We start from the raw sequence: 13,171 nt of genomic DNA on the forward strand, positions 1-13,171 counted from the left end.
CAGGACCCCGCCAAAGGTAAAGCGTGGCACAGGGTAGACTACCAGTTAGAGTGGAACAACTGATGTTTTCTGGTTACCAAACCAGTACTTTTATTATTCAGTTAATAACCAGTGGTGTGGGGCCATCATATAAAGGGTGGAGTACACAACATATGTGTATTAGTAAACACAAATAGTGTGGTGGCTCGAAAGGAGCGTCCTCTCAGCCTGCATGGCCCCTCACTGGAAAGTGACGCTATAAATAACCAATCCCTCAAACATCAGGCTGCTTGGCTGGCTCAGTGGTAAGGAGAGTGGATGAGTGACGGTGGAAGTGTCACAGGAGGTAACCTTAGAGATTAGAAGAGTCAGCAGGCAGACGAGGAAGAAAGGTAACGAGGAAAAGGATGGATGGCCAGATAAATAAAATCTTTTGCTGCTTGAGAATAAAACACATTAGTTAATCGCCGAATCCTAAATACGTTTTCATCGCTAACTGTTAATTTAATGTTTCAACAGACTGATCCTGACACCCTCTGTGTATAAAATCCAACCTGACCTCAGTGACAGTGATCTCTGATGAAGAGACGTTATCTAAGCTAGATAGCACTGCTCGGATATTGGAACGGTGGATTCAGCGGTGTTTGCTACCTTCATTTTACCTTTGACCTTCCCTCGATGAAGCAATGTGCACACTAAACTGTAATTTTGCATCACTGTTGTACACACGTAAAAATATTTTTTAAATGTTTAAAAGAGATTTTAGGCATTTCTAGTATAACTAACACAATCTCACACAGTCAAGCGCAGTCTCAGATTGTTCTTTTTAGAGAGTGAATTCCTCACAGTGCTGCACAACTATAAAAAAAAAAAAAAAAAAACAGTCCGAGCCTGCCTTCAATGACTTTTTGATGTTCCCAGTAAAGCTAATAATTTGTTATTATATAATAAACAATACCAGTGTGTTAAGGGAAGCAAGCAAACATGTGTTCATGGCTAAGACACAAATCAGAGAGAGGAAAAAAAAATCATATTCACACACATATAAGCAGGAGGGAGGTGAGGGGAGTTTCCTGAGACAGGAAGACCTGAAATAGCGCACAGCTCGATCAGGCCTGAAGAAATGCTGCTGCTATTTTTGCATTTCTGTACTAGCAGGGAGGAAAAGAAACAATCACAACAATTCTATGCTATCCGCCGTCCCGTAGCTGTGCAGACAGAAATCTGAAGTTTGAAAGATAAACAGCAGAGAGCTGTAACGCAGGAATTCCTCCTTTAGCATTTTTAACCCATGATTATGGGTGTCCTTTCTTCTTCTTCTCCTTTTTTTCCCCCCTTTGCTTGGCAGTGTTTATTGGTTGTGGAGGTGAAAAAAATGATAGGCATTCCAAAAATGTCCTCTGCTCTGTTGACATGCCGCTGAAAGGCACAAACTCTCATTTAACTGCTAACCGTTCATTGTTCCGCATTACATAATAATGGCACTGTTGTAAACTGACTTTCCGGCAACTGTTAAAGTTTATTGACCATATATAATGGCATCTAAGAGCGGCACTCTGTTTTTATAGAGTGCCGTGCACAAATATGTAACTTGGACATTTTGCCACATGGTGGCTCTACTTCCCACTCTATAAAGGCTGATGAGCTGAGAAGCTGCAGCTTCACAAAGCACATTTCATCAGCAGATATTTACTGCAAGGCTTTAAAAGCACTACAATCACTCCTGAGCCTAAAATCCTTCAAGATATGGTTCTACACTTATGTTTCACATTATATTTTGATAGAATTGTTGGTCATAGCTTATTTAACTAGACTCCTTATCATCACATTAATTGATCCTCAGCTCTTTGCGTATATTATATATTATGTGGCATCTATAATGGAAGAGGGTTATTTCAAACAAATAAAAAGGGAATAAAACAAGATTAAGCCAATAGAAAATACTGTTTACTAACCCGAAAGCTCTCCAGAGTTTGCAGTACCCATCTCTGAGGCCTGGTCTCCAAGGGTGGAAGCTGGTGGAGAATCTCCATATCCCGGGGTGCTGGGCCAGCTGGGAGAACCTGACTCTGGGTCACTGGTGGAGCCCCATCGCTCATCTCTTGCGCTTCTTTCCTTGTCTCCAACAGAGGCCCTGCCTCCATCCTTCCTGTGAACCCGCTGGTGGACGATCATCTGGTGACGGCTGCGGAACACCTTGCCACACTCAAAGCACTCGTTGGACTTGCAGGAAGAAGCTTGCGACTGGGATGGGCGCCTTCTGTCCTGACGAGACGAAGGCCGGTACTCGGAATCACTGAGGCTGTCTGGTGTCCGGTCCCCTGAAGAGGTGTGGCTTCCCAAACCGGAGCTGCTGCGTCTACCCGAACTGCGTTTCTCTTGACCTTGCAGGACATAACGGCTGCTCTCCTTTTCAAAAACCACAGCAGCACCGGCTAGGGCTTCCTCTCCGATACTTCCTGCCCCGCAAGAGGCCTTGTAACTAGACTCTACCGGCTCCACAACCCTTCCTTTAGTGGCTAACTGCCAGGCCTGGTAACTGCAAACTGGATCTAGCTCTGGGATTCTTTGACCTATTATCTTTTCCTCACTTTCCTCCTCTTCATCCTGGTTCTTTCCCTCAAAAGGCTGGAGGTTTAAGTAGTCAAGGAAACGTTTCTTAGCAGCTGGGGAGTCCTCATCATCATCGGGCCTCCCTTGGCTCGGGGACTTCCTGCTATAGCCGAGACTGTGAACTTTATCGTGGGCTCTTAGGCTCTCTCTGTTGTGAAACAGGTTTCCACATTTGGAGCACATTTGGTAGACAGAAGTAACGGAGCCGGTAACAATATCAGGATCCTGGGCTACATCATTGATGGTGGCTGGATGCTCAGTTGACTCTGCTTTTGACCGTGACCTAGATTTGGTGTTGTGTGTTTTCATGTGAGATTTGAGAAACCACGCTTCGCGGAAACGTCTCCCACATATGCGACAGCAGTGATCCAGGATCCCCGCGTGTTTCTTCATATGTGACTTCAAGAACCAGGACTGGGAGAAGACCTGACCACAAGTCTCACAAGGGAAGGTCCCGTCACTCTGGGGCTGGATGACGTCAGCTTCGGTCGCAGCCTCCTCCTTGACAGCGGTCTCCTCTTCTGTGTCTGCTGTTATGTGGACCTTCTCAATGTGGCTGAGGAGCTGGTCTTCCCGCTGGGCCTCGTAGCCGCACAAACGGCAACAGTAAGGCCGCTGCTCAGTGACGGACTTTTCCCTTTTCATGCTCCTCACAGGGACTTTCCTACGGGTTTCCTCACCGCCATCCCCATTTATCATCCGGTTACAGGCAGAGCTGCTCTTGGTTGGGCTGGTGCCTCCATCGAGACCCTCTGAAACCCTCATCTCCTCCTCCTCAGCAGCACCATCTTCATCCTCATTGGAGTGGTGGCTAGACAGCGTGCCCAGCTTGTGACTGCGAATGTGGACTTTGAGGTTGCCCTTCTGCGAGGCTCTGTGGTCACAGTAGGGGCATTTGTAAGGGCGCGCACCCGTGTGGCGTCTCATATGCTGCGACAAAGAGCTAAGGAAAGGAAAGCTGCGTCCACAGATGTTGCAGTCGTAACTCCCAGGAGTTTTGTCGTCCTCAGCCTCCATCTCATTTTTAGGGTTGGCTTTGTCTACGCTCAACTTCTCCTTCTGACCTCCTGACTGAGTCTCCATTACGTCCACACTGTCTCTGGGATTCATGGTATGAATTAAACTACCCTGTCTAGGTGGCCTTTCATAAGCTCAAAAAGTATTTATAACTACTGCTATCTGCAGCTGTACATCTAGAGATGTCTGATGCGTCCTTGTTGGCACGTTGAAAACACTATCTGCCTTCAATCATTCGATCAGGCTACTAATATAGCAGCTGAAGTCTAGTCACTGGATGCCACGCAATATAGCCATCCTCGGTGACTCAAATCACAAACAGCTACTTGTCATTTGCTCTCTCAGGGTCGAAAAGGTCGGCATATAATACCTGAGATTTAAACAATCTCTTTGTCAAAATAATGTGAAAGTTTCACGCAGTTTCATGTCATTGTGTCGGTGGAGTGGCATGTCTGAAGGTCTCTGCCTCAGAGGTGGTCATTCGCTACTCTTCTGGTCTTCATTGTACTGCCAAACGGCGAGCGTTCTTTAAGCGGGGACCCACACGTATACTATCCACCTGTGAATAAAAATGAGAAAGGCATGTTAGTTCAGCTGCAGCGCATCATTTCAAGAAGACTTTTAGTTTTCTAAATCCACCTCAACAAGCCACTGTAGTGGCTGTGTACACAGCCATAGATGTATATGCCACATCCGGGCTTATCAGATGCAAGGATCTCGGGGTCTGACATATTCTTATTAAAAAAAAACAAAAAAAAAACAACCTTTATCCTGCTTGTTGGAGTTCCGATGGAAGAAATGTTAAAACGAAGCAACGAGGAATAACATTTGATATGTTGTTTATGATTTGTTACTTTGTGCTAACTTAATTATAAAGTCACTAACCTAACAAAGCTACACACGCTTGTGTAAGGTAAAGAAAGATGTCTTTGCATCTTTTACTATGATGTAGCCCTAACGTATAATTGTCTGTGTGTTAAATCTGCTTCATAACCATCACGTGCGTCCCTGAATTGTACCTCCAAAGCCATGTAAAGCTGCACAGCCCTGCGCAAATGGACTTGTTTTGTACATAGACTCCCAACAGATAAAGTCAGCAGTCACTGACAGCACTGCTGAGAAAAAGACACAATGAGCCAAATGACTCATCCATAGCTCTCATTTCAAGTCACACTTTAAAATGATGGACTAATTGTCACTTTTTGCAGCAGAACATTTAAAAAAATAAAAATAAAAAAAAAGCAGCTGCAGAATCTTCCTTTTGAAGGTTTCATAATAGAACTATTACAGTTACTATCAACCTACAGTAAGCATTTTGGTATGAATATTTTATCATGAATGCAGTTCCATTCTCATAATAGCAATGTTTACAAGTTTAGCAAGTATAATGTATTCATATACATACCATAGTATGTATGGCTACCCTATTCAAAAAGCAGCTTCCTAACCTTTCTTGGACCTCAAAGCTCACTGTGGTGATAAGCACTTGACCTTCTTGCCCACCGAACAGTCTGACAAAAATGTACAGGGTTTAGGTGTGTGTTCGTGTGTGTGTGTGCGCGTGTGTGTCTATAGGACACTGTGAGTCTGTATCTTGCACTGTTCGCTGCCACTATGCACGTGGATGTGTGTGCAGTGATTGTGCACGAGTCGGGTGGGGATGTGGGTGGGAGGAGAGCGTGGGGGCTCTGACACAATGGCTGAGTCGACACTTTACACAATCGGGGTTGGAGTTGGGTGGGGGTTGTGCTGGAGGAGTGGTGGTGGTGGTGGTGGTGGGGGGGGGTCGCTTTCACATCAGCAACATCAGCAGTGCCACCATATTCCCTCCCCACAGTGGCCTCATGCACCCGTCTCAACTGATTCTATCACATGACAGGGATCTTAAGTACACAACAGGAAGTGGCTCTTCAGACAGTTTGCTTTGCTCTATTTCTCGACTGGAGTTGAATGGGGTCAGAGAGAGAGTCAAACAGAAAGAGATAGATAAGAGAGAGCGATGAGACAAACAGAAACTTCCGTGTTGACTGCATACACAGTATTTCCATGAACAGGTGAAATACTGATTTTCTTAAACTGTTTGTGTCTACGACATTTCTTTATACCAATAATCCCGAAAATCCAGGCCTAACCTGAATTAGCCATAGTGTACCCTGAATACTGTTCAAAGTGCCTACTTTTCACCATATTGACGTTTTTCCTCATGGGCTGTCCCACTCTTTCACAATACTGATTAAAGGTCATTCACATCTTTATTCTTTTCTAACCGTCAGCTCATTAAAACATCAATGCATAAGGCAACCCTGTTGATTTAAAACAAGGAAACATTTTCCTTTATAAAACCGGACATATCACATAAGTTACTATCACAAAACTCTCAAGCATGAAAAGATTTCCATGGGAAACCTGCCTGAAAGCATGAACTATGTGAAATCTGACTGACAACATTATTACAGGCTTATACATAAAGTGTCAGAACCCGTGAGCTGAGTTACTGCCGAGCTCTAATTATAAGTGGATAATTGATCATAATCATAAGAGTATAAGGTGGTGGAGGAGGAAAGTTAGCACCAGAACAATCATGTGTCTTAAATTCTTGCACTGAAAATGACTACCCTGCACCAAAGCTATCTATCTCTCAAGAATGATTTATGCTATTGAAATCAGCCTCAGTAGGCTACCATGCTTCCTCTGGGCGAGCTTAGTCTGCTAAGATTTATAGTGAAGACGTACCATTGCTGCCATAAGTGGAGCTGTGCCTCACATTACCCTGAAATAAAGTACTGTATCAGATCGAGACAACTGTCTAAACATAATACAGTTAATCATAATTTATTTCTGTTTAACTGAAAACTGTCAACCTGTAAAAGCATACACAGTGTTAAGGGCATGGCTTTGTGGATGGCAGTGACATGCATAACCCAAATGCAGGCGATTAAATATGGTAAATGGCCTGCATTTGTATAGCGCTTTACTTAGTCCCTAAGGACCCCAAAGCGCTTTACACTACATTCAGTCATTCACCCATTCACACACTGGCAATGGCAAGCTACATTGTAGCCACAGCTGCCCTGGGGCGCACTGACAGAGGCGAGGCTGCCGGCGCCACCGGGCCCTCTGACCACCACCAGTAGGCAAACACTGGGTTAGTATCTTGCCCAAGGATATTTGGCATGCAGCCAGGAGGCAGCCTGGGATCGAACCACCGACCTTCTGATTAGTGGCTGACCTGCTCTGCCACCTGAGCTACAGCCACCCCAAATATGACCTTTGTGGTCCTTTTCAAAGTTTTTGCTTATCAATTTAAAAAGATCTCAGTATGTAAGGCTCCAGGCAAACAGGCCTAGATAGTGGTCGGCAACCTTTTGGCAAACACCAGTTAACAAAAGGTTGTACTATACTGAAAACCCTCCGTGCAATTGCTTTGGTTGCTAGCAAGTTGCTATGGTCACCAACCGTTTGCAAGGAAAAACGGACTAGTCTGCAATCAGTTGGAAGCTACTTTCCAAATGAGAAATAAAATTGTGAAAAGTCCATGCGCAAAAGTTGTTCCTTTTGAAACGTGCGGGACGCAGCGTTAAAGCACAACTTTTATTTGAAGGCAAATGTTCTCTGTTTCAGGTTTGAATAGCAATTTTTCACCTTTTGCTACGCTCACTTGCAAGGAGTTTGCCACCGTCCATGCAAACTGCAGCAATTTGATGGAAACAAAAGCAACTCCAAGGTTTTTGGTGTCACACCCTCTTTGATACTGATTTTAGCTGGTGACAGACAGCAGCTGGTCAAAAGGTACACATTTTTTCCTAGCAAACGGAGGTTGACAGGGGGTTGCTGACAGGTCTCTAGGCCTGTGTGACTGAGGCCTATTGGATGCACTGGGCTTTGATGTCGTGTCGTGGATTTGCATAGAATTGATACAAGAGTTTGTCAGTTTATGAATGAATTACTAATGAAATCCTCATCTGTCTAAACTGCACTCTGTTTTTAGTGGCAACAAATGCTAACATGCTAATACAAAGAAAACTAGATAACAATAGACCTGCTCAATATTTCAATGCCATTTTAAGAATTTCAGCGCACTGCACTAAATTTAGTGTCACAGAGCCGCTAGCATAGCTGCTGATTTAGATCAGAAGCATTAGAAGTATCACTGTATGTAGAATAATTACTACTGTAAGTTCATGATCTGCATTTCATCTGTGCAGCCTCCTGAAAGAGCACCACAGTTTGCTGCTGTAATTGCTAAGCCCTTATTATTTTAACACCATGACCCATGGCGCAGTGTTTAATTTATGTAGCTATCTTAGAGAAGATATTCATAAACTGTTATATGAGCCAAATATTATCACGAGAAGACTCCAGTTGTCACTGTAACAGACAGAAATTCAAGTGATGAGGGACAATAAGGAAAACAAAGCCATCTACCCACAGCCATTTATCCACCTCAGTTTCCCCTCAATCTGTTCCATCTGCTCTCTGTCTCCAGCCTAATGTTACTCATTAGTACTTAGTAGTTTTTTCCAGTTCTGGCGCTAAAAACAGAGGATAATGATCTTATTTGCTATTAAATGGCCTTGCTGACTGGGGGTCAAGAGGGTTGGGAGGGGTTGAGACTATTCAACTGTAAGCCTGTCATCCACCAGACAAGCACATGTGCCAATTGAAATGTAATGAGATTAACCACCAGAAGGGAAACAATGCAGGCTTGTCGCCATAGAGGCTAAAGGATGAAGAAAAAAAAAAAAAGACAAATTGGCTTAAGGAGAGAGAAACAGTCCAGGAGAGACAGAGAAAATGACCAATCATCAAAGTCATCAAAAACAAAAAGAGATAGAAGCTCTACTAAAGATCACCGTGGCACAATAAATGGATAGGAGTTTTTCTCTGAGACACGGAGCCCATTCCACTTTGTGACTGCCATTGACATCCTCCAGCTAATTAACCTCGTGCACAGTAAGAGGGGAGGAATTAATAGGACTGGAGATGGTGAGAGCACATAGCTGGAAAATGATCCTAGTTTACTGTGTTTAGTTCAGCTACTTCGTAACTGGAGTGTTTAACCTTTTTTTGGTTACTTGCAGGAAACAGATCGCCCTCAAACACAATGATCAGTCTAAACCCAGTTGGCAAAACTGCCACTCAGATATCAGACATGCCATTAACGGACACTTAAGCCTCCTTTGAGTCTCACACACTCAGCTGATAATGACTGCTGCATCAAATAAGAAGAAAAAAAAAAAACAATCCTTTTCCTGTCTTCCTTCCTGACACGTTCACCTCAGCTGATCTGCCTTCTGAATGCCAAACCCTAGCAGTTGTAAACCGGTAAGAGGAGGAAATCCGTTCTCATTTTCCCAACCCTGCGCAACCTTTACAGAGCAGCTTGGCTCGTTTTTTTTGTTTTTTTTTTGTTTCTGGATCTTCCGGGGTTCACATCTGGAGAGAATCTCAAAAAACAAAAAACAAAAACTGTGTCAAACTGTGCAAGCAGAGGATCTGTTTACAGATTTGTTTTCACACAGCAGTGCCGTCGCAAAGGCAGACGTAAAAACCAAGCTTCATCCATTTAGATCCACCACTGGTAGCAAGGCAAGCACAATTTATTTAAGAGTACCAGCTGCAACAGCACCCTCTAGAGGCCGTATATTCTGCCTGCAGAGAACATGTGAGTAAAAGGCATGCTCCCATTTGGCTGCACAGTTTTTGCAACCGTTTGCTCGCCCTCGCCGTTTTGCTCTTTTGTGACAGAAAATGCCACCATTCTGCCTCCATCACAGCAGTCGCCTCAGAGGCGTCCACGGCACAAATCTCCCATACCCGGGTTTGAGGAGATTGGCTTTCATAACGCAGTCAGTCACTCACGCTGTCACCTTATCACTGGTAACGACTCTAGGTCATTCTCATGTGGGACATCCTTCAGCAGAGATGGGATCTGTTTCCCTCCCACACAGCAGCACAGAGATCAGCATTTGAGGTTATGAAAAAAAAAAATAGACAGAGGGGGAGAAAAATAAAGAGTGGACCTTCTGTTAAAATAAACACACACACACACACACACACACAAATACATGCAGGGGGAACTGTGGAATCAACAAGCAAAACAGAGGGGTCTTTTAATGTCCCATACACACACACATCTTTTGAACGTCCGTATATGCACAATGTTGGCTTTTACTACTGTTTCATACAGGCAGCATTGATAGCTTAACAGCACATACAGAAAGGGCTCTCTCACACACACACACACACACACACACACACGCACGCACACAGCTTCAGGGAGCATAACATACAGGGAGCACTTTACAAATAAACTTACTATCCTCTATACAGTTGCTCATAAAGTGGAGACATTCAATGCTCAGAGTGGGACAGAGGCGATGGAGTCTTAAACACTCACACACACACACACACGCAGTGTATTCTCAGACCAATCAATAATCCATTATGAACAAACTGCTCTTCACCTCCCACCCAGCTCTAAACTGGCAGACAAAGAGGTCTGCTGTATGTGCCACAATGAAGAGAGAGAAATAGACCACAGCCGGATAGGCATCTCTAACACACACCTACAGGATGTTCACAAAAAAAAAAAAAAAAAAAAAAAAAAAAAAAGAAACACACACACACACACACTCACACAGAGTTCTGGCATTTTTAGGGTAAAAATGCCGTAGCTGGGAAAAAAAACAAACAAAAAAAGAATCAACTTTTTGTGGTTCACAGATCAGTCTCTGCTCCAGTTGCTGTTAAGTACTATTTATTGACTTACATGCCATATACCAAAAATCCTGTCAGCAGCTGTGAGAAGGAAACACACATAAAACTTTCTTTCTTCACTCTAGAAAAAAAAACATGTTGTGTCAGTAAAATATGTTCAGAATTGTGTACATTATTCCTGCACTGCTAAGAAATGTATGTCATCATCCCTGCAACATTTTTCACATATCTCCACCATAAACCAAAAATATGCTTGTGTGTGTGTGTGTGTGTGTGTGTGTGTGTGTGTGTGTGTGTGTGTGTGTGTGTGTGTGTGTGTGTGTGTGTGTGTGAGAGAGAAAGCTAGACAGGAGATTGACTTCCTTTAGAGATGAACTGCAGATGGATGTGGTCCAGATGTGGGTTCAAGACTTTTAGTCCCATTTTGTGCTGGATTCTTCCTGGTAATGCTAGCTGCGATACCCACAAATGACTAGTTTTAAATGACTTGTTTTGATTCTGGCTCAGACTGTCTGTACCCACTCATGCCTGATTCTTCTGATTGTGTATTTAACAAATTAAACATAGTCTAATGACAAGATCTGACCTCCTCCATTTTGCCATCCTGCACCCCACCCCTAAAGAATTTGGTGTTCTCTGAACGAGGTCTGGCAGAGTTTGACTGACTCCAAACTGAATCCCACTTAGGGCTAATCTATAACCAGATCTCTGACCAATCAGGGTCCGGTGTGGGCTGAGTGATATTATAGTTTTTCCTCTCTTCCTTCTCTTGTCAGAGCAGGTCATTCTCATAAGCAGGAAGAGCAGTGGGGGGTTTTGTGGCATTGTTGGGGTCTCCAATTCCCATCCTATCCCTGGTCCCATCCCTACGCCCCCCACCCATCCCTTAAACCCAGCCAGAACAATAGAGGGGGTCCATGCTGTCTGTCTCTCCTCAAGCCGCCACCCCCCCTTCTCTGATAAATAGACTGAGAAGGGATCCTGTCTGCCTACTCTATTTGCGTGAGAAGGGCCTTTTGGACAGAAAGATCCCACTGGGTCTCTGTTTATGTATGTGCGCTTTTGTGTGTGTGTGTGTGTGTGTGTGTGTGTGTGTGTGTGTGTGCGTGCGTGCGTGCATGTGTGTGTGTGTGTGTTTAGGAAGTGGCAGGTGTTTGGGTCAGTACTGTCATGTTACATTTTAGTGACCCACCCATGCTTGTGGGATTACTGGACGGGTCAGGAAAAAGAAGAGTGCAGTTCTCAGGCCCACACACTAACCAAACACACTGCAATGGAGGCTTTTGTCTTTCAGTACGATTCACTGTGGCTGCAACTGCAATCAAAAGAGACACCTGTTTTTTTAATTTATTTATTTATTATTAATATTTTGGGGTTTCTTGTGTATCACATGAAAATGGATAAAGGCCAGTACTTTTGTCCCCCCTGCCAAGAATTGTGAGAACACTACATTTTCCATTGTTTGATACCTGCTCCCACAAGTATAAAGCCAACAAGCGCTGCCTGCTCTTATGGACCCAACCATCTTCGGCTTCCTCTGTGTGTGTGTATAAGTGTGTGCATATTTCCCTCCCCCTCCTTCTCAAACTCTGCCTGTTTTTCTCACACCGCTCGTTAACCCCTGGGTGCTCCTGCCCACAGTGCCCCCCTCAACACACACACACACACCGTCTCTAGCCCTCTCCTAAACCACAGCAGCATTCCTCACACACATACACAAACTAGGATCTACTGTCACCATGCAGCGCAGACTAAACCATCATAACCCTCGCGTAAATTACCTCCAAGTTCAAAAACGAGCAGACACGTTTCTTGCAAAAGACAAGACTTCTTGTGCAAGACTGCGTTTTTTAATCGTTGGTTCCTAAGCCACTAAACCTAACTTTAACCCCGAGCCCAACATTAATCTAACCACAACCCCTAAATCCAAGTCTTAATCCTAAAGCACTGGAGTGGATGTAAGGATGATTAGAATGTCCTTATATAAGGGGATCTTTTTTGATTTTCCCTTACATGGAAAGACATTTAGGGCCACTCAAGCAGAACCGTTCTGCACACAAAAACAAACAAGTCATTTAGAGAGTCGCAGCAGTGTTTGATCAAAGATAAGACGTTTCATTCTTTACTGCTCGGATCTGTGTGAAAGGCCGCAAATGCAACTCGTTTATATGCTTTGTCTCAGGGTAAAACTGAAGGCATTAGGGTTGGGAGAAAGATGAAGAAGCACAGTGGCGAAGGCACTATAGCCACTCGTGCAGTAGAGTTAAATTGAAACTTCTCCATCTCTTTTAACCCCACTCCCTACTGTCCACTCTCCCTGCCTTCTTCATCCTCTTCCTCTGCACTCTCCTCAGTCTCGCCCGCAGCCCCGCGCGACCTCTGCAATCTCTCTGAAGTGTAATTAGACCAGCGACCTCAAAGTTGGCCACCAGTCTTCCACCCTGTCACACTTTCTGATGTAACCCTTTTATTTTGTGGCTTGCTGAGGCGAGATAGTCAGGCGGTTAGCGAGTTTGCGCACAGGTGCAAACACGTGGAGATGTCGCTTGCACACAATCAACGTGGGAGAGGGATAGAGTAAATTTTGTATTGATCAAGCTGTTGCATACTAATGGGCGTCTCTGAGCCTGCGCTAAGTCGCCCAAACAACAGCACAAAGACCGAGCATCACTGAGACAACAGCCAAGAAGATCTTTTTGTAATCGACTCACAAAAATCACAATTAACTAACTTATTGCTTATTTTACCAGCTAGCTATGGCAATGCGATTTATTAAAGGCCTTGTGTTTATCATGATTCCCCTTGCAGCTTTTTAGAAAGGCTGAAATTTTACTTCAGACTG

General features: G+C 44.1%; 1 protein-coding gene across 7 annotated transcripts in view; it reads right to left on the reverse strand.

The window, feature by feature from the left end:
- The window catches only part of znf516 (zinc finger protein 516), a 48,672-nt gene that overhangs the window by 14,858 nt on the left and 20,643 nt on the right, over window positions 1-13,171 (reverse strand). For 6 of the 7 annotated variants that reach the window (XR_003273747.1, XM_026183699.1, XM_026183700.1 and 3 more), the window contains exon 2: window positions 1,935-4,168. Coding sequence is in view for 6 of the 7 variants with exons in the window: in XM_026183699.1 (XP_026039484.1) it covers window positions 1,935-3,702 (1,768 nt within the window). In the remaining variant the exon portion in view is untranslated. Of the gene's footprint in view, window positions 1-1,934; window positions 4,169-10,381; window positions 10,569-13,171 lie in introns of those variants that run through there. The other variant, XM_026183703.1, reaches the window with a different exon arrangement.

The sequence above is a fragment of the Astatotilapia calliptera genome, chromosome 11 (assembly GCF_900246225.1).
Source record: "Astatotilapia calliptera chromosome 11, fAstCal1.2, whole genome shotgun sequence".
Classification (NCBI taxonomy): domain Eukaryota; kingdom Metazoa; phylum Chordata; class Actinopteri; order Cichliformes; family Cichlidae; genus Astatotilapia; species Astatotilapia calliptera.